General features: G+C 39.6%; 1 protein-coding gene across 1 annotated transcript; it reads left to right on the forward strand.

Annotated features, from left to right (window-relative positions):
- Window positions 1–10096: 10096 nt before the first annotated feature.
- Window positions 10097–12663, forward strand: LOC149945188 (uncharacterized). Its single transcript, XM_090176420.1, has 3 exons — window positions 10097–10370; window positions 10448–10650; window positions 11050–12663. The coding sequence occupies exons 1-3, from the start codon at window positions 10097–10099 to the stop codon at window positions 12661–12663; spliced, it is 2091 nt and encodes a 696-aa protein (XP_090032546.1).
- Window positions 12664–22993: the final 10330 nt, after the last annotated feature.

The raw sequence follows: 22993 nt of genomic DNA on the forward strand, positions 1-22993 counted from the left end.
GTATTTTGTTCCATTTTTTAATCCAAAATAAAGATTCTTATAACGTTTGTGTACAAAGTTTAAGGATGTAACTTATATAGGCTGCTATTCGAAAAGGGGAAAAAATACTATTTTTGAGCAAAATTAAATTTCGGGATTTGTTTTTAACATTTTATTTTTCCAGCCCAAAAACCGCCCAAATCTGGGCTAGATTTCCCAGATATACCTATATTTCAGATCTTACTACCTTTGATCTCCATGTGATGTTCCTTTAATCAACCTCTGGCTTCTTCCCCTAGCTTTACTGGCTCCCCAAAAAACCAACTTGCTTTCATCCTCATCACCTTCTAAAGCTACTGTCAATATTGCTAATCAAACTAAAATAATAATCATATATTTAAATGCTCAATCACTTTTGGGAAAACTTAAGAACTTGAAACTCTGTCTCCTAGTTGGAATGCTTATTGCATCTGTATTACAGATACTTGGACTGGTGACGCCAATTTCAACTGGAATTTTTTTAACATTGTGAGAATAGATAGAATTGGTGGCTATGGTCAGGGTGTGTTGGAATACATAAGTGAGGGAATGATTTATCATGAGGTATACCCAAAATCCGGTTGTGCTGAATCAGTTTGGGTTGAACTAAAATCTACCCAATGCCATTCTTGGATTTTACCATTCAGCGTTTATAGAGCACCTACTATATTAGAATTAAATTACTTTACTAATTGGGAAAATACCGGAAATTATTTAATCTAAATGAGCAATGAAATAAATCTTTCCAGGGGATTATAATCTTACTTTTATTGACTGGGGCACATTTTCACTTGAGGGGGCCCCGAAGTAAAAGAAATAAAATAAATAACGTGGAAAAAAACAAAATGCTACAAATTTTATTCAATTCAACTTGCAATTGATAAATTACCTTTCAGCTTTCACAAATTATGCTATAGTCAGTTAGAAGACAGGGTACCGTTTTCGAATTTACTTACATTGGCGTATTGACCGGCCAGACTGTCCCAAAATAAGTTCTACAAATCTAAGTGCTAACTGCACTTCTAGTTCTCCAAAATAACATTTTGCCCCTCTTGACTATGTAGTCAAGGTGTGGTTTCCATGTTAGTTTGCTATCCAGGATGACCCCGAGGTACTTCACCTCGGTGCTCTCCACTAGGTCCTTTCCAAATAAGGAAATACCCTCAAACATACCTTTTATCCTTCTACGAGTAAAAGGAACCAAGACAGTTTTATTAGGATTAACCATGAGGTTGACCTCCCTGCACCAGCTCTCAACTGATGCTAGGGCCCTCCTCATTACGTCCTTCACTGTTGCCGGGAATTTCCCAGTAATGATGATAGCAATATCATCGGCGTAACCGAAACAGCGGCATCCTCCCCTGTTCAACCTCCGAACGAGTTCATTCACCACCAGGCACCACAGAAGGGGAGAAAGAACGCCCCCCTGTGGGCAACCACGACTGGTGGAGACCATAAGGGAGTCACCCAGCAAGGAGGATACCACTTTTCGGTCAGTTAACATAGATTTGATCCAAAGGCACAATGTGTCATTGATACCAAACCTTTTCGCAGCCTTAAGTATAACTGCGCTGGAGACCTTATCAAAGGCTCCCTCAATATCAAGAAAAACTGCTAACGCAATTTCCTTGTGCTCAATTGCTTTTTCCAGGCAGCTGCTGATACCATGCAGGGCGGTCTCAGTAGACCTGCCCTTCTGGTAAGCATGCTGCGCAGTCGACAGAGGAGAGTTGCAAAGAACCTCCTCCCTAATGTAGTTGTCCACCATTTTCTCCAGAATTTTTAGGAGAAAAGAGGTAAGACCAATTGGCTAAAATGCCTTAGCTTCCAGGTAATCAGATTTACCAGGCTTAGGTATGAAGATCGCTTGAGAAAGCTTCCAGGTGCTAGGTAAATGCCCTAGAGCAATACAAGCCCTGTAGATTCTCAGCAGCATAGGGCATAGAATATCAATGCCTCCTGTAAGAGGATAGGAAAAATCCCATCCGGTCCCGGGGACTTATAGGGTTTAAATGACTTTACAGCCCATATAAGTCTGGAATGCGTGGCGACCTTATTCGCCACTGCCCAATCTTCCCTTTTGGTTCGATTGATCCTCAAAGGGCGATTGTCAGTGTTACCATTGCTAGTGAGCTTAGAGTCCGGAAAGTGTACATCTAACATATGTGTCAGAGTGTCCTTACCGGATGTGGAAAAACTACCATCTTTCAACTTAATGGTGTCAAGATGCTTAGTATTATCGTGTGCCAAAATTTTCATTAATTTGGCCGTACTGGGAACATCCGCTATGTTCTCACAGAAGTCTCTCCATGAAACCTTCTTGGCATCGCGGATAGACTTGTGGTAGGTGGTGAGGGTGCGTTTATAGGCATCCCAATCACCCCCCTTCTTTGCCCTATTAAAGAGCCTACGAGTTTCCTTGCGCAGCCTGCCAATCTCGTTGTTCCACCAAGGCACTAGCCTTGGCCGGTTGGCAGGCTTTACCGGACAGTTGCGGTGATAGGAGTCGATAATGGACTGTTGAACGCGTTCAACAGCCAAATCAAAATCCAACATTGATGACAGCCGTGGCTTATCACCCTTTAGGAAGAAATTTAAGTCTTCCCTGTAACCGAACCAATCTGTACAAGCCCATACAGGTTTGACCAGAATATTGAAGCAAATGTGTCGGCTCATCGGCTTTATTTACGACCTTCCAACATTGCGTATTTAGCGTGTTGTTGTAGGTCCTGAGTCTACGAAGGAGGACATTGCCCTCCTTGGTGTAGACGTCCTTGGTGCGGAAGGCTACCTTGAAAGGTTTCGGTAGGTCGACGGCCCTCATTACTGAAAGCCGTGACCCCCCGGAGACCAATTCCTTCTGGTTAAATCCTCCCACCAGCCAATCCGCTGTAAACGCATCCTTACAGAGGTGGTGAATGGCGCCCCCAACCAGCTGAAAGTTCCCAAAACGAGGTAGAGGGTCTCCCGAAGGTGACCCATCTATACGCTTCAGGACCTCACGCTGGATGGTGCCCATTGCCTCTGCGGAGATGGTTTTCACAGGATAGCCGTCTTTAACGATGGCCATCTTTGTGGAGCTTAAGGTTTCGCTATAGGTTTGGTCGTGAGACTTCACCTTTTTGGAAACCTGAGACTGGGAATCGGGGGAGTCATTTTCCCTGGAACGTTTTGAAAGTGATGGCGGGGTCGTCCTTACCAGAGACCTCCTCCTGCATCAATCTTTCCCTGCGGCGTCGATTCCGCTTTTGAGTTTTACTGAGGGGTTTCTCCCCCTTGAACCCTTGCTTCACCGACTGGGTCTTGCCAGAGGCAGACCCTTGAAGGCTAGGCCGGGTTCTTGTAGGGGAAAGTCCCCCCTCCAGGTTAGAAACAGGGGGGGGGGGGTAACATCCGAAGCTGAACCCGCCCCTTGCTTTGGGTTGGGTCCTTTCGAACCCTCCCCTTGCTTTGGGTTGGGTCCTTTCGAACCCTCCCCTTGCTTAAGGCCGGGTTCTTTCGAACCCTTGCCCGGTTTTTGGTTTTTTTGTTTGTTTTTTTGTGTTTCCATTTTGGTCCCACGAGAAAAGAGGAAAGTAAAAAGTCACCGGCCTGAATCCTCTGTCCGGGCGGAAGGCTAAAATACAACGGGGTGTCGCCTGGTGCCCCGAGGGGATCGTTCACGATACCGTATTTACGCTTCCCCGGTACCACCCAGCCCTCAGCACGATACCTCACACCTTAGCTTAAGGAAGAAGCAGAGCCTTAGTTGGCCAGCATGAAGGGTTTCCCCTCCACCTGTTACTCCCTTCCACCACGAAGAGGTACAAGGTTGCAGTTTATGGAAGGGGGTCCACTTAGAGTTTTGTCTATCGGTACTTTTGAACCGTTAAGGGTCATTTCAGAGGATTATTTCAAGTGGTTTACAACGCGCTTTTTTCGTTTTGCTTACTTTAATCGTAACTTCGTCATTTATTTTACGTGTTTTCTTATCGGCTTTAAATGTGTGATACATGTTCATTTATGTGGTTACTAGGGATGCAACGGATAACCGGAACCGGAACCGGAACCGGAACCGAGAAGAACCGAGTAAATTCTAGGAACCGGAACCGAAACCGGAACCGATAATATAAAAATTTGATAACCGTATCAGGAACCAGAACCGATATTTTTTTTAAAATGATATCCGAAACCGGAACCGGAAGCGAGTTTTTCATTGTTTTAAACGGTTTTTAAACGGTTCTATAACTTTATTTACCAACATTTAGCGCATGTTGAAATTTAGAAATTAAACTTCCTAATTTACTATTAGTTTTTCATATAAGCTCATCTTTATCCTATCTCAGATAACTCTATGTGGGTTTCTACGTAACTGTCAACTGACACACCCTTCCGTATTCTCAATTGAAAATGGGCTCGTCATCCAATTGTTTGCTTTCGAAACTGGCATAATCCGGAAATCCGCGATAGTTTTAGTTTTATTTTCTTCAGTCGGAAAACTCGACACAATTTCACAAATGTAGCAAAGGCCACAATATCTACTGCTACTAGTGTGCCTTCCGAGCAATTATTTAGTGGGGCAATGGGCAAGCATAATTGTTGATCCCTTTCGCAACTGACTTAGAGGAGAAACAGTGCTCAGAAAAGCCAAGGGCGTAAATAACGCCCTGGCAGACTACGCAATGCGGGGGGGGGACTTCCAACGAGGGGACCCCAAATTGCCTATGGGACTGTGTACAGTCCAACCGCGCTAGGTTTCGTCTAGTTTTTCTCTTGTCAGCTCAAGTTAATGTTTTACTTGCTTCAAATATTTCTTTATGTTTCAACAGGCGCGCCCAAAACTTTATAGATACAACCACAATAACCGTCGCATAAATATCCAAACAACGTACATAATGAAAGTAACATACTGAAGTTTGAAAAGTATCGAGAAAAGTGTTTTATAGCAGATCGTTAAATCTTGTAAATTAATAAATAAGTTGTGTTTCTGAATTTAAAGTTTTTAAGGTAAGGCTAATTCGTTTGCATAATATAATCGCTGGCATAGGTAGTTTTTGTCTAGAAAATCTAAAATTTCAACATAAGCATTTGCTTACATTTCACAAATGACAATGATTATTGAACTAAATAATATGGACTCCATTTAGAACGATATACTCAAGTGAAACCAAAACAAGTCATAGACATCATGTCTTTATATATTTCAATGAAATGAGGCAGGGGCGTAGGAACCAGCGGGGCAATGCCCCTCACTAGAATTTTCAACTTTTTGGTCAGTTGAAATCTTCAAAAGCTCAAATTCTCAATTTAAAAGCATATAAAGCTTATAGAAGCTAAACTGTGTCTTTTCACGCCAATTTAAATAGTAGTCAAACAGTAACACATTCGGTGAAGCTACACTCCTTTCAAAATTCAAAACCATTCTCATTTTATTATTGTGGATTTGTGTATCTTAAATTCATAAACGACTCTAAAGACTTAAATACACTTCGTATGATAACTGTTGTTACTGTTAATAACTTAATGACATTCGCGACCTATTACTCCCTCTCCATCGGGGGCTAGGCTCCTAGACCCCCGTTTCGTTTCTCTTTGCCCCCTCCAACTTCTAAAACGTTCCAACGCCCCTGAAATGAGGAGCGGAAGGGAAGGCAATGTCTCCCACCGTGGGAATTTTCAAACAGAAGATTTCATTTTTACCCTACTTTATTGAATAAACAAATAACGGGCTTACATGAGTTCCCTACGAGAGAAAAGGAGCAATACATTTTTTAAATTATTTTACATTAAGTCGTCTAGATCGTGATTCTGGTTGGACTTAGGAGTCTGAACTCCAGACTTCCAAGTTCTACCAGAACCTTTATTTTTAATGCTGTAGGGAGCTGTTGGCTCGCGTGGCTTGCAGGGCTTGCCACCACCCTCCTACGCATTGTAACCCGGCCACCTGAGTTAAAAGGCTTTAAAAGTCGCTCGATGACTTAGGCCTAGGGTGGTGCCTTGGGTATTAGCCTAGCTGATTATTATTATTATTATTATTATTGCCGTGGTTTATCTTAATCGTTTCACTTAGTGCTTAAAGCCATTTTTAAGCGTTTTATATATTTAACATGCAAGTATGTGTTCAATCAAATTGTAGAAGGCGATACATGTTAGCCCTAACTCTAGATGGCGATAATCGCGACTCGGCCTTAATGATTATAAGAGACCCCAAAAACAGTTTCGCGGGAGGACCCCGAACCCATAGCTACGTCACTGAGAAAGCTACTATTTTTAAAATATAATTGATCAAAAACAAATTTTATATTCTAAATAAATAAATGTGGTTGATTTCATTTATCTTTAACTTCATTTGAATTGCTTGTGTATTTAACTTTAATTAATACTAAACACACTGGAACCGTATAGGAACCGTTTAGGAATCGGAACCAATCGGTTCTAAATTTTGAGAACCGGAACCGTAACCGGAACCGATAAAGCCAAAATTTAGGAACCGGAACCGGATCCGGAACCGAGATAGTCCAAAAAAGTCGAACCGTTGCATCCCTAGTGGTTACGTTGGTTTTTATCAATTTTGAGATATGCGCTGTTGTTTAGCCTCCATAATTCAGATCAGGGTTTTTTGTGTGCGGAAATTATTAACAGAAAGGTGTTTTTGGTTTTTTCTATTATAATTTTCATTACCGTGGGTATATGGATTGACATTTTCTGGATTGCTAAGTATTTGAATTACCTTGTTGTTTGATTGGGTTATTATTATTACATATTCTTTTCTCATTTTGTTGCTTTGTTAATTTAATTACGTATTGGGTCTAAAGTTGGTTTTTTGTTCTATTAATATTAGAAATTTGTTTAAGGCAATAACATTTGTAATATTCATTATTATTGAAATAATAAATATTCTACTGGTTGGAATAGCACCGGGATTACGTTTTTTTTTGGAGAACGCTTTGAATATGGCGAAATATCGTTGAGTGCCATGTGAAGTGGTTAATAAGCTCAAGGGTGAATTCTTCAGAGGAGAGGTATATTTTGGCAAGCTGGCCAACTTGTTTTTAACAGCATTCCAAGAGAAATTTTTGCAGCGTCACCTTTCCCTACTCGGTTCTGCCAGTTAAGTATCAATTTGACCCCGAATATCTTTGAGATTATATAGCCACTTGCTACTAGTGGCCATGTGAACTGAATCATTATTTCCCAGTCATTACCACCCCTAACCAGTTGCCTCCCATTGCCTTGGAGCACGATTTCCATTATTCACATGCTGATTTTGACTTCTTGAATGTATCACTAGCCAAAGTAGACTAGACCATTATTTATACTCTCCCTGTGGCGGATGGTTGGTAACTTGGAAATACTTCAAAGATAACCTCTTCAGATGCCTTGCTCAGTCTGTGCCAGTGACATCTAAAACCAAACCAACATGGGTCTCAAGCCCAACAAAGCGTGCAAATCGTAAGTGGGAGCGTAGACCTTTGAAAAAAGTTACAACAAGCCAATCTTTATAAAAATCTCGACTCCTATAATTGTATTCAGATAATACATTAAGAACAGGCAAAATCTGGTCTACGAAAATTTAAGAACATGAATCCAAATGCGTTCACAAATTTTTTGTGACCCTACCCAGTTATATTTTAAATTTACTACTAACTCTACGCGTGGTAATTCAAGAAAACTGTTTCTTAAACCCTCTAATATGGAGGGCCTCCAAAACTCCTTCTTTAGACGTGTTATTTTTCAGTGAAATCCCTTGCCTAAAGAGCTATTTTCTCAAAAAAGCTCTCCATCTTGAAATTTAGCTATGGAAATATTTAAATTTATTATGACATTTTTACTCAAGTCTGGTAGTTTGATTCAAATTCATTCTGTAATTTTTTCCATTGATCTATGTTTAATAATATTGTCTGTAAATCCCAAATCTCGCCCAGTCACAGAATGGTGAAATTGCAGAGCTGCTAAGGCTTTAGAGCCCTACGTAAAAACGCCTTTACTGGAGAGCGTGGTGCCATCTACTAATGGCAAAAGAAACTAAATTTTGAAACGTCGTCACAGAACCCTTACAGAGATTTATTTTAGATCACTTATACTCTACTTTGTTAGTGGACTTTAACCTAATTTATAAATCCCATGTAAATTATATTGTTAATATTACTATAATTTAGGTAAGGAAAAGATTTAGAACCGAGCGAATCAACGCGAGGATACTTTTATGTCCCGCCTTTTGGGTCAAAGTGTTCCTTAAATTTCTTGTATTGATTTCGACGCTAGCGACATCTGTTGAACAAAGAGATACTTCATGTTGAGTTGACACTTGACAATGAGGCAAAATAGTGCGATAAAATTTGTTACAACGTGATATTGGACGGAAGTGTTATTTGCTTAGCAGATTATTTTATATGATATTAGGATATTACCAGATGTAAATTAACCGAAGTTATTGGAATTGACCTGAAAACTTGGAGGCATTTTCCTTATAGAAATCTAGTTACTAGAAACTGATATACAGCAACATCTACTCACAAGATATATTGCCTTAGTGAATTATGGGTACTATATTTCCTATGTAAAAGCTGTAAATAATTCTGTGATTTAAGGGCGCGCTCTAAATCTTACGAGAGGAACGTGAGTGCGCGTTTTGAAATTATGTAAAGACAGGCATCATTTCAATATCACGTGTTATTTTATCCATTGAAATTAAATTAAGCCTAACAATGGGTAACATCAGTAAGGTGCTTAGCTGTTTTCTCCGCGAGATGGCAGGTGGTGATAGTAAAACTTAGGCTCGATAGCCACTTAGCGCGTGAAAATATAAAAGATGCTTTAAACCATATTTCCATAAGGAAAACGTCTCCAAGAAGGCCCATATAGTGGTCTGATAACTAACGTTCATTTACTTCTGATATTACTTATTTATAAAATTATATCATTTCAATACTATCTCCTGGTATTTTTTAATATTTATAATGTTAAAGAGGCTTAATTTTTATTTAAAATATCATTAACTTGTAAAAGAATACTACTAAAAGTCTGAATTCAGTTTCAACTATTATTTTTTTTGAAAAATAACTAACTATTAAAGGGAATATAACCTCAGGTATTTGGTGTGGAACACCTACGTTTGCAGCTCTGGCCGCTGTTGCCTTTGGCTTTAGAAATGTTTGGCGCCACTGTACGGGAAATTTGAAAAATTGAAGGGGTCTTCCATAAAGATTGCTTATATTCCCTTTAATAACATTTTAGTGAAGAGTAAATTTAAGTAACTAAAATCATTGCAATTTGCTTGTGTAACGTGTTTGTTTTAACTATTTTTTCTTTTATTGCAAATCTGCCTTGATTCGAATCTATCATAAGAAAATTATTCGACTAGACTAAGAAAACAAATATTTATTCGTTAATTGATTTACTTATAAGTATTTGATCAGCTAATTGGCTACTAAATTTCCCTACTTAAAGTGTTCGACCATATTATTAGATTTGGTTTTCGTTGTGGTTAGAAAACAAATATCATTCGATTCGATCCGGATAAATGGTATTTATCGCACCCCTACGAAAAAACAATCTCCCAGTGGTTAGTACTGACTCGCGCTATAGCCCTGCATTCATTTTGAAATCTCAGTCTATAATGGTTTTAACTTGGAATCCACTACTCTGCTACCACCCTGAGTTGACTGAATCCAAAATTAAGTGTGTTTAATAATTCAGAAATCGACAATTTCTATGCATAACAAAATTCATTTGAATTTGAAAATTTTGGCAGTTGACCATCAATAAATTACTAACAAACAACACTTTCTACAATTAAAGGGCGTTCAGATTGTACAACTTTTAAGAGCCAAATACTCTGAAAGGTATTTTAATATTGACCCTGAGATAGCTAAACATTTTATTCTGGCGTTTACAATTTCAATGCTAAAATAATAAGTTATAAAATTTCCAGCAATTTTTTGTAATTAATCTATAATAAGAAGGTACGGTCGTGGCACATTGTAAAACCTAGTTTAAGTCGGTTTGATTTTCCGTTATGACCATTACCCAGAAACTAGTTTTCGCCTGGTTAAAAACTTAGTTTTGTTTTGTCAAATAGCTTTAGACCATATCTATAATGGCTTCCGAAGAAAAGAGTGCACTTGATTGTTTGAAAGACTTTGTCGACCACTTTGGATCTATCGTCATCGATATTAATTCTAATAAGGTGATTATTCGGAAACATCAGTTGGACGAAGCGGAGAAAGCTCTGAAATTCGATAGAGAAAAACCAATAACAGCACTCGCGAGGAACCCTCAAGATTTAAGTCTACAGTTGGACGTTAATCTGGTAGCCGAAAGTCTCGTGGATATCATTACCCTTACGAAATCTATCGACAAAGTTCTTGAAGGTAAGAAATTGTAACTCGTAGTGAATGTTGAATCTTAACATCTCGATCAATTTTCGTACATTTTCTTGTCCTTGCAGGGAAAGTGTTTCTATGCCGGGTGCTGGTGATAAATGCCTTGCAGATGAAGGCCATCGCTTTAACGGCCGAAGATCCTTCGGGTGAACGAGCCATTCGAGTATTCCTGTATAACTTTCCACATCACTTCTCAGTTTTCAAAGTGGGCACCTTCATCGCAATTGCGAACCCTTACTTCAAAGCTACACTCGACTGCGGCTTAGCTGTAAGTATTAACAGGTTAGATTTTTAAATTACGATTTGACCTAAGACTAATAAATAAATAGCTCACAATGACATCCAGCGGGAAAACATTCAGGAATAGTTGTTTTCCCTGATCAAATAGTCGATTATTCGACAGGGTATTTCAAAGTTTTTGTTATTTCGAATTAATTGCAAAACCGTTAATTTTTCTTGTTTGATTGCTAACCCTTTGTCTTTTTTGGAATGTTCAAGAGCAGCAAAATAATACTTAAAACTAAATTCGTAAAACTATAACGTATTCGCAATATTATCTAATATTACTTAATATTCGACAAGACTATTTTACCTTTTAAATATTTGATATTCGATTTTATCACTAAAAATGTTATTTGCCAGCTTCTAATATTGTCAATATTCTTAGCTGCGAAGTGACAAAGCCAGTGATGTAACTATTCTAAATGAAGACCTTTTGAAAGCCAGATTTCCCGATGTTGTGTGGAAAAGTTTGTCCAAAACTAAATCGGCTGGAAAGTCCCCTAGGCAACGCACCAAGAAACGCAAAGAGAAACTGGCGTTTTTCAAAAGAACCGGAAATGAATTCTTCGTAGAAGGGAATTACATCGCAGCCATCGCCTCTTACACTGAAGGACTGTCTCTCTTCAGATACGACGAAGACCTTCTATCGAACCGCGCTGCTTGCTACCTGAGAGTGGAAAATTACCGGGACGCATTAAGAGACGCTTCCCTCGTCTTAGAGAAGAACACGTCGCACGTCAAAGCCATTTACAGGGCAGCAAAAGCTCACATCGGTTTGAAAGAGTACGACAAAGCCAAGGAGCTGCTGGAAGAAAAGCTTCAAATCGACGTCCCCAGAAAAGACTTGGACACGCTGCTTAAATCGGCCAAGGAATACATCGCCCAGAGAGATTTCGGCCAGTACGATATGGCGAAATTTCACGTTTCGATCGGCAAAGCAGTCGTACACGACGTTGCCGATTACGTGGGACCCGTGAGAGTAGCTGATGTTGGTTCAAAGGGACGTGGCTTGATTGTGACCGAAGACGTCCAACCCGGTCAACTGCTCTCTAGTACCAAAGCATTCGCTGTCTACTTTTCCACAGTGGATGCAACGGGTGAAAGCCTTTATTACTCCGAGCAATCTTTGCTTAAAATCATCCAACATAAAATTACCACTCACCCAGAGAACAATAAAGAATTCTACTCTCTATCCGCCGGAAGTAAATTAGGTTACTTAAATCCCGAAAAGGACGACTACAGCACTGTTGATGCCGAACGCGTCAAAGCCATAATCAGAATAAACGGATTGATCTATTGTATAGAAGAAGGCCATGGCCGGGGCTTGTGGATTCTACCATCTTACTTAAATAACGACTGTTTCAACTGTAACGCTAGCGTCACTTTATTCGGAGACGTTTTTCAGGTCCGATGTCTTAAACCAATGAAGGTGGGAGACGAGATTCTCATTTCGTACACAGTACACTCTTGCTCGTTGTCGCAACGAGCGTTAAAATTTCAAGATATGGATTTCGTCTGCAAATGCGATCGCTGTCTTTATGAGTCTCGAGAACCCAAAGATCGTTGCACGCAGAGGGATGCCTTGCTAGCAATGTACCACGAGGGAATTATCCGTCATCCGAAGAATCTCAAACAGTTCTTGAAGAAATTGAAGAAGCTGTCCCTGGACTCGCCGTTCGCTGATCATTACGTGGCTCTACCTCGGTGGGCGTTGGCCAATGCCTACTTTGATCAGAGCGATGAAAGCAAAGCCATCGCCGCCTACGAAGTATTTGTCGCCGATCGGGAGAAATACGGTGGCGACCTAGCCACTTTGATCTATCGAGCTAGCTCGCAGTTGTTTCGCCTTTATTTTGCAAAATGCGACAAGCTTAACGCCAAAAGGTGGCGCGGTATGCTCCGGGATTACGTCAGGCTGAATTACGGTTTTTGCGATGACAGTCTGTTAGAGAACTTGTACCCTGAAATCACCATTGATTTTGACTTAGTTGATGCTTAAAGGGAGTAAAACTCTTCTTGTTGGGAAGGGTGCGCCATAGCTTCTTTTTATCTCGCTCATGGCGCTTGTCTAGAACGATAGTAGAAACTCCCAATTCTTCTACTCGAGGAAGCTAGCCAGCTCTGAAGAGGTTTTCTTACTTGAAACCTTTCTTGTTTCTTATTTGGTGTTTATTTTTATATCCGAGCTATAATTTAGCTATTTTAATTATAGTTTGGATATTTATTCAAATATAATTCTTAATAATGAGGTACGGGGTTTAAGATTCACGAAAGGCGTTGTAGTAGATATTTTTTATAATTCTCAATATTCCCGATAATTTTCAATTGTACCTATAATTCTCATTAATCCCGATAATTCTCAATAATCCCGATAATTCTCAATAATTCTGACAATTCTCATTAATCCCGATAATTCTCAATAATTCTGATAATTATTAATAATCCCGATAATTCTCAATTTCCCGGATAATTCTAAGAAATTCAATAAAATATTGACATTAACGCGTTGGATTGGGAGTCATATTCCCTTTAACTAACGTTTATCATTTTTTGTATTTACCAATTTTGTTAAAAATGACCCTTATATTTATTTATTTTTTATTTCAACAACAGCAACTGCACTCGTAAACTCACTAACTGCGGCCGAAAATTTTCAGAAATCTGAAAGATTAAGTACTTCCATTGACGTGAAATTGAAAAACAAACTTGAATGTGGGCCTAGTTTGACCTCCTACGCGGGCCAAACATTTCAAGGAACCGTTAAAATTCCAGAAACACGAAAATTGATTTCCTCGGACCTTCTTTACGGGACAGAGCGCTATGAGCGAGTAGGCGGTTTCGCACGCGGCTGAAACATGCGGCTAAAAAGAGGAAAACCGGAGAACGAGAGAGAGCAGTGATATTTGAGAGATTCAATGCACGATCTACCTTTTGGCTTTTTTCGAAAGTCATTTAGTGAGGTTACGAGTGACTGCACGCTCGAACGCGAACAATTTCGCCTTTTCTTCTTATATTTTTCCTCAGAATTCCATCTCGGAGCACCTTTCAAGACAGCCCCTCTTTTACCATACCTCCCACACTTCCTCCCGACAGATTAAAAACAGAAATGGTTCGAAGAAGAGGTCATATCCATTTTAAACCGAACCCAGGAATGTGTCATTGTCGTTATTATTCCCTTGAGAGAGACGCGTCGAGACATTTTTTCAAGTTGAAGCCCTTTATACGCCACGCGCGAAAGGAACAGAGATGCTTGGATGAAGGTAGTTCACGGCCATTCCTATTAGTAACCATGAATTCCTGGGATTAATTCAAAATATAAATTCTAAATCAAAAGAGTGTTCCGCTTAGTTTTTATTAATTTAATAATAATTATAATTATATCTAATTTTAAAATAAGTACCAAATTAACTGCTACTTCATGGATTGAAAAGCATTTATTTACAATTGGGAGCTTTCGGACCGTGCTACTTCATCAGCACTAAATTAATCACAAAATTGATGTACCAGCTGACGAAGAACCACACCCCGAAAGCTCCCAATTGTAAATAAATGCTTTTCAATCCAAGAAGTAGCAGTTCCTTGGATATATATTTTAAAAGTAAAAAAATCGAAATTTTAACATTTATGTTTCGCTAATCCACTTTTTATTTTTAAATATGGTGAAATTGCATTTCTTTTCTTAGTAACACCTTCGCGACTTACAGGAAACTTTTATCGTAAACCACATTGTGAAATTATCTTAGATTTAGTTTTTAAACATTTTATGCTCCAGTTTATCGAATTTTTTCGTGAATTTATTTCTGTTCGTCAAATTACGTCGGAAGTAATTTCTTAACTTAATACCTTTTTTCCAACATCTTATCTTTCGTTTTTTAAGCTGTATCGGTTAATTAGGTCCATCCCCGCCAGTTCTTATTAAGAGTTTTCATTTAACATAGTACCCCCTAGCGTCCATTCGACAATTTAATTTAGGAACTCACAAAGCGTCTGCTTAGCAAATGAAAATCCAGTAGTAAATAGTTGACCGCTTAGAGGCTTTATCGTAAATGGAATGGCTAATTAGCATGTATCGTATATTGTAGTAGAAATATACAAACGGACTTCAACGATGGGTGCGTGACAGCACACAGAAACTAAATCTGTTTTTATATTGAAAGTCATATTAGACCTACAAGTTATTAACTAAACAGTTACCGAAAATTTTCAAAATGAATATTGCACTAATGATAAGTATTGTTCTCTTCCCTTTCACACCTACTTAAGTTTCAAAACATTAAGTTCCCGTAAATATTAAATAGGACTAAAATCGCGTTTTCTGATACTGTAGAAATCCATATTTGTAGACGTTTGAAAATACTAATGTGAAATACTCATAAACGCAATATTTGTAAAATTTATGAGCAAATTTGTGAGAAACTGATCTAAGAGAGAAAGTTTTAGATTCTTTTATTTTTTAAATAGATATTAGACAAAGGTCCCATTTTCCATTCCGATCCTTAAAAAATATTTTAAATGTTCTGGTAAATGGTACACTTAAACCATACTATCGGCTCTATCATTGCTACCTATATTATAATAGGGCCTTGTTATTAGAGATGGCAATGAATCTATTCGATTCTTCGAAAAAACGACTTTCCTGGAGAGCGTGGTGCCATCTATTAATGGCAGAGGAAGCTAAAATTTAAAATAGCGAAACAATAACGTCGTCAGATAACCTTTGCAAAGTATTATTATTAGACCACTTATACTCTACTTACTCGTTAGTGCACTTTAACCTAATTTATATATCCCATATAAAAATATTGTCAAACATTACTATAAGTCTTTTGGGTCAAAATATAGCTTAATTATCTAGGTTCGATTTCGACGCTAGCGACATCTGTTGAAGAAAGAGCTACTTCACGTCGAGCCGACACTTGCTTTAATGATTTATATTACCCTTAAAACTATAAACATTCCCAAGCGTGTGAAATTAATTTTAATTAAATTTACTAAATTTATAACGGAGATTGATAATTATTATTAATCAGCAGGATTTTGCTTTTGTTCGGACTAGCGATATTTTGCTAAAACTACTTATGGTAGACATTTGAAATTTTTCTTGGTAAAGTAAATACACGGGGGGGGGGGGGGGCATGGATTGCTGAAAATATTTTCGCACTTTAAGCAAAATATTTTTTTCACCACTCGGTGCTAGATCAATTTTATCAATTGATAATTTGAAGGGCATCACATGAAACCAACGAATACTTTGGGTTCGATGGGAAAAGATCTCTTTTTCACTGAACCACACGACTGCACGACTGGACAAATTTACAAGTTGCGCAAGTCAAAATAACCTTGTTGATCCGGGAAACGACGGATACCTACAATTAAGCAAAACCTGTGCCACACACGCAGAATCGTTTGGACGTTCAAAAACAGTATTCGGGTTTTATTAAATAGAATATTGTTTTAGAAACACGCTAAATAATTGTTTGGGCTTGGACAATGATATCATCAAATGAACGCTCTATCATTTCTGGTGACAGGCTTGCCATAGTTTGGACAACCCTTATAAAAACATTCTTAAGAAACGTTCGGAAACTCTTGGTAGTTTGAACGTGCTTCAGGGAATTGTTTTCAAACAAAAGATTTTCCTTAGATGTCTAAAGCAATTATCTAACGTTCGAAGAAAATAATCTCTTAAGATTTTTCCAAAGATTTCAGTTGTTTTCTCAAGAGATTTCTGATTTTGATTCCTAATTTTATTGAGAAAATAGCTATTGTTATTAGAAAGTATACAGGGTGTCTTAATTTCTCAAAAACTATAGTTGATAGAAATGTGAAATTATCAGGATATACTCTCTCGGGGAGGACCCCTTTCCTTTGGAATTTTCAGAAAAATCGTATAATTTTTCACCGTTTTGAAATTTTTATTTTTTGAACGATAGGTGGTAGACGAAAATTTCCAATCAACAAGTTGTACAGCGTACTTGAAAACCTTTATTGAAATTAGTTTGGTCAAAAACGGACAATTGTTCATTGAAATAATAAGTCATGAAAAAAACAAGTTGGTACTACCCAAAAAGGCTTACGTTTCATGAAAAAGAAACCTATCTAATTTGAAATGATCGTATGTACTTAAAGATAATAAAGAGACTGTTTTTAAGCCAAATTATTTTAAATAATTGTTTAGAGAAAATACAATTTACATAGTAGAATTCCAGAATTCACGCGTCTTATTTTAAGTGAGTTTCAATAATTCCACCGTCCTCTGCAATACAAACCCGTGCGCGATGAAACATATTTTGAAACGGAGCACTGATCATCTCGGGAGTTAAGAGTTGGAACGCTGCGATGATTCTCTGCCGTAGATCTTCTTCGTTAGTGACAGGCGTCTTATACACTTCCTCCTTGACGAATCCCCACAGGAAAAAGTCCGGCGGTGCGAAATCTGGAAACCTCGGAGGGCATCTTACTGGACCGTTCTTGCCTATCCATCGCCCAGGGAACACGTTGTTAAGGAATTGCACTACGTGTCTTTCTTGGTGGGCAGGTGCACCGTCATGCTGGAACCAAAGGCGTGGGACGTCGACTAATGGCACATCTTCCAACTCGTCTGCGACTTCATTTTGTAAAAAGGCCAGGTAGTTCTGCCCATGACGTTTGAACGGAATTGTACCTGATTGTGCTGAGGAAATCCCCACTGCGGATTTTCATCACTCCCCATGTGGTTATTTTGGCTGTTAAACGGGCCGTCTCTACCTAAGGAGCACTCGTCGGGCACAAGAATCCAACGGTGGATATCTTCGTTTCCGTCGGCCATTGTACAAAACCAAATACAGAAATCCAGCCAAAGTCGCTGATCACCATCGTAAAGTGCTTGGCGGAGCGTGGCACGAAATGAGTGATAGTAGTAGTACTTTGACAAGTCCAAATCAGAGCAGGCCATTCTTATGCTTGCTCGAGGGTAGGCGGCAAAGTAGGCGATGACTGTGTCTTCCATGTTCATGTGGTCATGGCCAGGTCCGCGGAATCTGTGATTCACGTTGCTTTCGTTCGGTAACATCATCAGGTATGTACATACCTGATGATGTTACCGAACGGTTACGAAACTAGTAGTGTCGTTTTTATTTTATGTTTATTCTAAAATAAATACCGTTTTTACTATGCAAAAGTGGTTTTAAATTCTTCTAATCAGATATTTTAATGCATAGGGTTGGACTAACCAAATCGAGATCATTATCGTTGTCATTGGCAAAAAAAGCTAGTAAGTGTAAAATTTTAGGATTCGTAATTTGAAATAATAACCTCTCCGAGGGGACAAAGTCCCCTAGGAGGGGTTATACAACCACCGTGTCTGTCTGTGGGTCTGTGGGTCTGTCTGTCAGGCCTGCAACGGCGTTCGCATTTTCGGTGCAAAGTGTAATCACTGCGTACGCAGTTTCTCGAGATCTCTGCGTTCGCAGTTTCTCGAAGGGTTGGCAAAACCACCGTGTGACGGTGAGCGTTAACGGATTCATTTGCGGTTTGGTTTGGATGGTGTTTTTTCGCTCACCGTCGTGACGGTTTGGTGTATTACGTTTTTGTAATGTTTATGCGTAGGTTGTGAGTGTTGAATTTGTTGTGTTTGTGTTCTGATGGTTGTGCATGTTGAGTCTGTTGTGTTTTTATGTGCGTTTTCTCTCCAACTTCTTCTTAATGACTTTGGGACGGACCGAGTACTGAGTGTAATGCTACCTCTCAACGTCCAATGGCAGGGTTTCTACCAGTTGTACACGGTATTCGTCTTAGTATCAATTTGCGATCGCATCGGGCGGGATTTGAACCCAAGACCTCCTGCTTGACAGGCGGACGTTCTACCACAGAACCACCGACACTTGTTACGCCTTATTGAAAGTTAGACCTTCAGCTTTATCGGAAGCGTATTTAATAGAGTACGAAATTTTGGTTTAATTGAAATAGAATTGAAATTGAAATTATTGCATCGAAGAAATTCTAATTTAGCGTTTCTCTATTGATTAAAAACAAATGCGCCACCCAGGTTTCGAACCCAGATCATTCGGCTTGGCAGTCGAGCGCTCTACCACAGAACCACCGATAGCTGCTTAGGTTCACTGAAATTAAGACACGCATCGTAAGCATAATAGGTAATAAAGTCTTTTTTTATTAATGAATTTATGAAGGCCTAATCTGGTTTTTTTACGAAAGAAATTTTAAAGGTTAAATCTTGTTTTAGCGCAGTCAGCCGAGATAAGAGGGTTAAAGGGTAGACCCTGTGGGTGGTCCACTTTGTTAGTTTTTTGTTATTTATTTACGGGTATTATTAACAACCTATATATAATTGTGTTAATTCAAAGACGATAATTTAACGTTTATTGCTTTAAGAGCTGGCGGTTAGTCAAGTGGCTCTCGGTGCTTTTTTGATGGTAAGGTTTTTGCTTCTTGTAAGTATATTTGGTGTGGATATTTGGATATCTACGATTTCTAACGCAGTCAATGATTTCCTGGGTGTGCGAGTCATTATATGATATTGGAAATTGGACGGCATTGGTCTTTTTCATGCGGTATGTGTCACAACGTCAACTGGAAGTCTACGAGTGTTGAAATAAAATGAGCGTTAAAGATGCGGCAAGTATTTCGTAAGCGAGAAAAATACAATTACCATCTGTAGATATTTCTTTCATTAAAATTTGCTTAGTCTTATATTCAACTGATAAACATGTACTGTAAAAAGGGTTAAATTCAATTGTGCATTGTTTTAGTAAGTCTAACTCGCTGTTGTAACTTCTTAATTTATAATATTCTGAATAAATTAAACTCGATTGTTTCGTCTCAATTATTTAAATTAAAATTAAAATTTTTACCGGGCAGGGTTTGAACCGAGAATACGTTTTTCGTAAATAACTCTGAATTGCGGAGATATCTTTGGGGGTCGTGTCGAGTAATTAATACCACTAGGGACAATGCTTCCGAGGAGAGGTATATTTTGGCTTGCCAACTTGTTTTTTGTTTACCCTAATTTGGATATAAGTGAAACTACCGACTCCACGAATGCACGCGTAAAAGCCGGGTTTTCTTGGAGATCACGATAAACGTTTAGAAGAAGCGGCACGAGGAGGTCTTGATATAAAAATAAGAACTCCACGGGCAAACCATCTACTCCGGAGGCTTTGTCACGAGGTAGTGACGACAGCGACTCCGAAATATCAGTGACCGTAATGGGGAGAGTTAACTTCTCGGCATCGATCCCACTGAGAGCGGGGAGAGCCTGAGAAAGATCAGAATCCGAGGGCTCGGATGTGGGGGAGGAAAGGGGGGTGAGTAGAGATTGGAATAGTAATCGACAACGACGTCGCGCATGGAAACGGTGTCACGAATTAGCACGTTAGAGGGATCGTATAACCCTTGGACCACAGAGGAGGCTCGATCCTTTTTTTCCAAGCCATAAAATTGCTTAGAAGGGGTGTCTATCGCCCGAGCAAAATCCGCGCGAGAGCGAACCAAACTGTCCCGGGCCCTTCCCAAAAGTAGAGAGATCAATTTCTCCTGACACTCGGCAGAAGCTAAAGAGTCAGGGGAGTAAGAGGATATTTCTATCTCTAGGGTAGTGCGTTGTACAGCCTCTTCAACGCGAAGCTGGTGATAGAGGCGTATTAGAAAAGACTTAATCGATGGATTAAAAATATTAAACCACCAGTAACTCATCGTGACTGACTCGGGCCGCGCTCGAATTAGGGGTAGAATTGCGGTACGGACTTTGGTGGAAAATTCAGTATCGAGAAGCAGTTCGGAAGTCACGAGCCAGAAAGGCGGACGGCGGGGAATCGTCGCATCTTGAATAAAGGCGCATAAGACAGCATCATGATCGGAGTAGAAGGTCGGAATATGGGAGGCGGACTTCAATATGGCGGAGGAGGAATAGTATAGACGGTCAAGACGAGCCGATCGCAAAATGCTATCATTCCGCGAACGCCAAGTAAAAGAGCGACCTTGAGGGTAAAATTGGCGGAACGCGTCGGTAAGATCGCATTGGTGAATTAGGGCTCCCAAAATTCAAGCGACACGAACTCGGGTCTCAGTTAGCGCGATCTAAGTCGGGATTAAGTGTGCAGTTTAGGTCACCGAAAAGGTAAACATTATCGACATCATTAGCTTTTTCGAGATGCGACTTAATAAAGTCAAGCGTTGCGAGAGCCAGAGAGTCGTCAGATAAGGGGACATAAACCCCAAAGAGGTGGTCGCGGTACGGGGCTGCCGGGGTACCGCGGGACAGCCTAACGTAGACACAGTGACCGGGAAAGGTGTCATGAAAGACGACAGACTGGGCAAGCAGCCGTGAGATACCTAAGGAGACGCCAGCGCCTCGGACGAAGACGGCGCAACTATGATAAAAGTGGTGAGGCCACGTGGTCCAAAGGTATGAATCAGTAAAAGCGGGAGAGACATTCGTCTCCTGCATGCAAATAGCAGTAGGATTGTTACGAGCGACAAAGTCACGAGTACGTAAATTGGTGACACCGGTTCCAATGCCACGAACGTTAACGGACAGGACCGAAAACATAACAAAAGAGAAGGGAGAGAGGAAAATGACAAGGACAAAAACAATATGACAAATTAGGAGGAGGAGGAGGGAGAGTCCGGTGGCTTAAAGTCCGGAAACGCGCGCATTAGAGACTTGGATAGATTAAAGTAATGTCGTTTCACGGCTTGCTTGTCAGCGCTCGGGGTGATGGCGTTAATGTCTGGTCGGTACCTGAGAAGATACGTACTTGGCGAGTGAAAATGCAAGCTAGGTCGGCAGTGGGTGCGTAGGTGAGGAGTAGCGCGCGCGCGTCGTCCATCCCGAGACTATCCACTTTAGCGAGAAAGTATTTAGTGGTGTCTAGATCGAAGGCCGGCGAAAAAGAGCCTAAATGATCACCCCATTCGTTGGTGTCGGCATTGAAACTGTATTAACAGTTCTTTAGTATTACAAATTTTAAACGCGCGATACTGTCGAGTTCGCGACCAATAATATGACTTGTTTACCATTTTTGGACACCCAAATTGATATTGCTACCCCATCTGAATGTAAAATTTCAGTGTATAGGAAACCATTTTCGGTATGCACTATCCCTCACTCTAAATCAGCCCATCCACGTTCTCAAAAAGAATGCTCTTTTCATACATTTGTTTATCGCGCGTTTAAAATTTGTAATACTAAAGAACTGTTAAGCAATGAATTTAATAATATAAAAATATCGCCATTGACCGTGGGCTTAACCCAAACATTGTAGACAAAGCTGTTAAAAAATTTCAATATATTTTAAACCCTTCTTCTAGTTTGACTAATATATCTGATAGCTCTAACAATAAACGTTTTTTACCACTACAATATTATTCTAGCATAACCCCCAAATTAGCTAACATTATAAGTAAACATACCGATTCTAAAATTGCCTTTCGCCCCTCAAATAAAATTACTCAAAATTTACATAGTCTTAAAGAACCACTTGCTATTATGCAAAAAAACGGCATTTATTATATTCCCTGCTCTTGCTACGCAGTATATATTGGACAAACTAGAAGATTAGAAACTAGAATTAATGAGCACAAACGTGCGATTAAAAATAATGATCCCTGCTCTACTCTCGTAGAAACAATTGTTAAAAAAACTAACCAAAAAACTGATAAAAATGTAACGCATGTTATAGATTGTCAAGAAGTTAAACTTCTACATAATCAGCCGTATTCTACATGACCCCCTAGGCAAGAGAGGAACCGCCCTCTTGCTTAAGAAGCTCCGGTTGGCTGAAATGTTTGGCGGGAATTCTCTTGCCTTTGCTTTTCTATTGGCTGTGGTTACGTCATGAGTGTTACGTAACATTTTGACTTCCGGCGCTTGTTCCGCCATTTTGTTATCATTTTTCACTATGGCGCTTCCCGGAGCTGTTGCTGCTGTCACCGCTCTAGCTGCGTTACAGCGTTAGGCTTAGAATAAAATGAAATTTATAGAAGAGACAACAGCTTGTAGACCTCTGTATCGCACACTAAAGGTATCGTCCAATTTTATTTAACATTTTTATGAATAAAAACGCATGTGAGTTATTTCATTTCCACACAGCCCTGGAGGTAGAAATAATGGCGCGTTTTTTTAGTGAAATAGGGTTCGGGCCTAAATCCCCGGGCATCATAACCGTAGAAATTAATTTAACGACTAATCTACCATAACAGGTGGCTGCAATTTACCAGCAGTGACTGCTAGCAATAGCTGGCTTATTGCTTCCGTCTTTCGCTCTTCACAAGCCACCAGCCTTGGGCATCAGCGGGAAGCTTTTGCAACCGTCGGCCACTACTTCAAGAGC

The sequence above is a fragment of the Leiobunum rupestre genome, chromosome 5, assembly GCF_980474605.1.
Source record: "Leiobunum rupestre chromosome 5, qqLeiRupe1.1.hap1, whole genome shotgun sequence".
In the NCBI taxonomy this organism is placed as follows: Eukaryota; Metazoa; Arthropoda; class Arachnida; order Opiliones; family Sclerosomatidae; genus Leiobunum; species Leiobunum rupestre.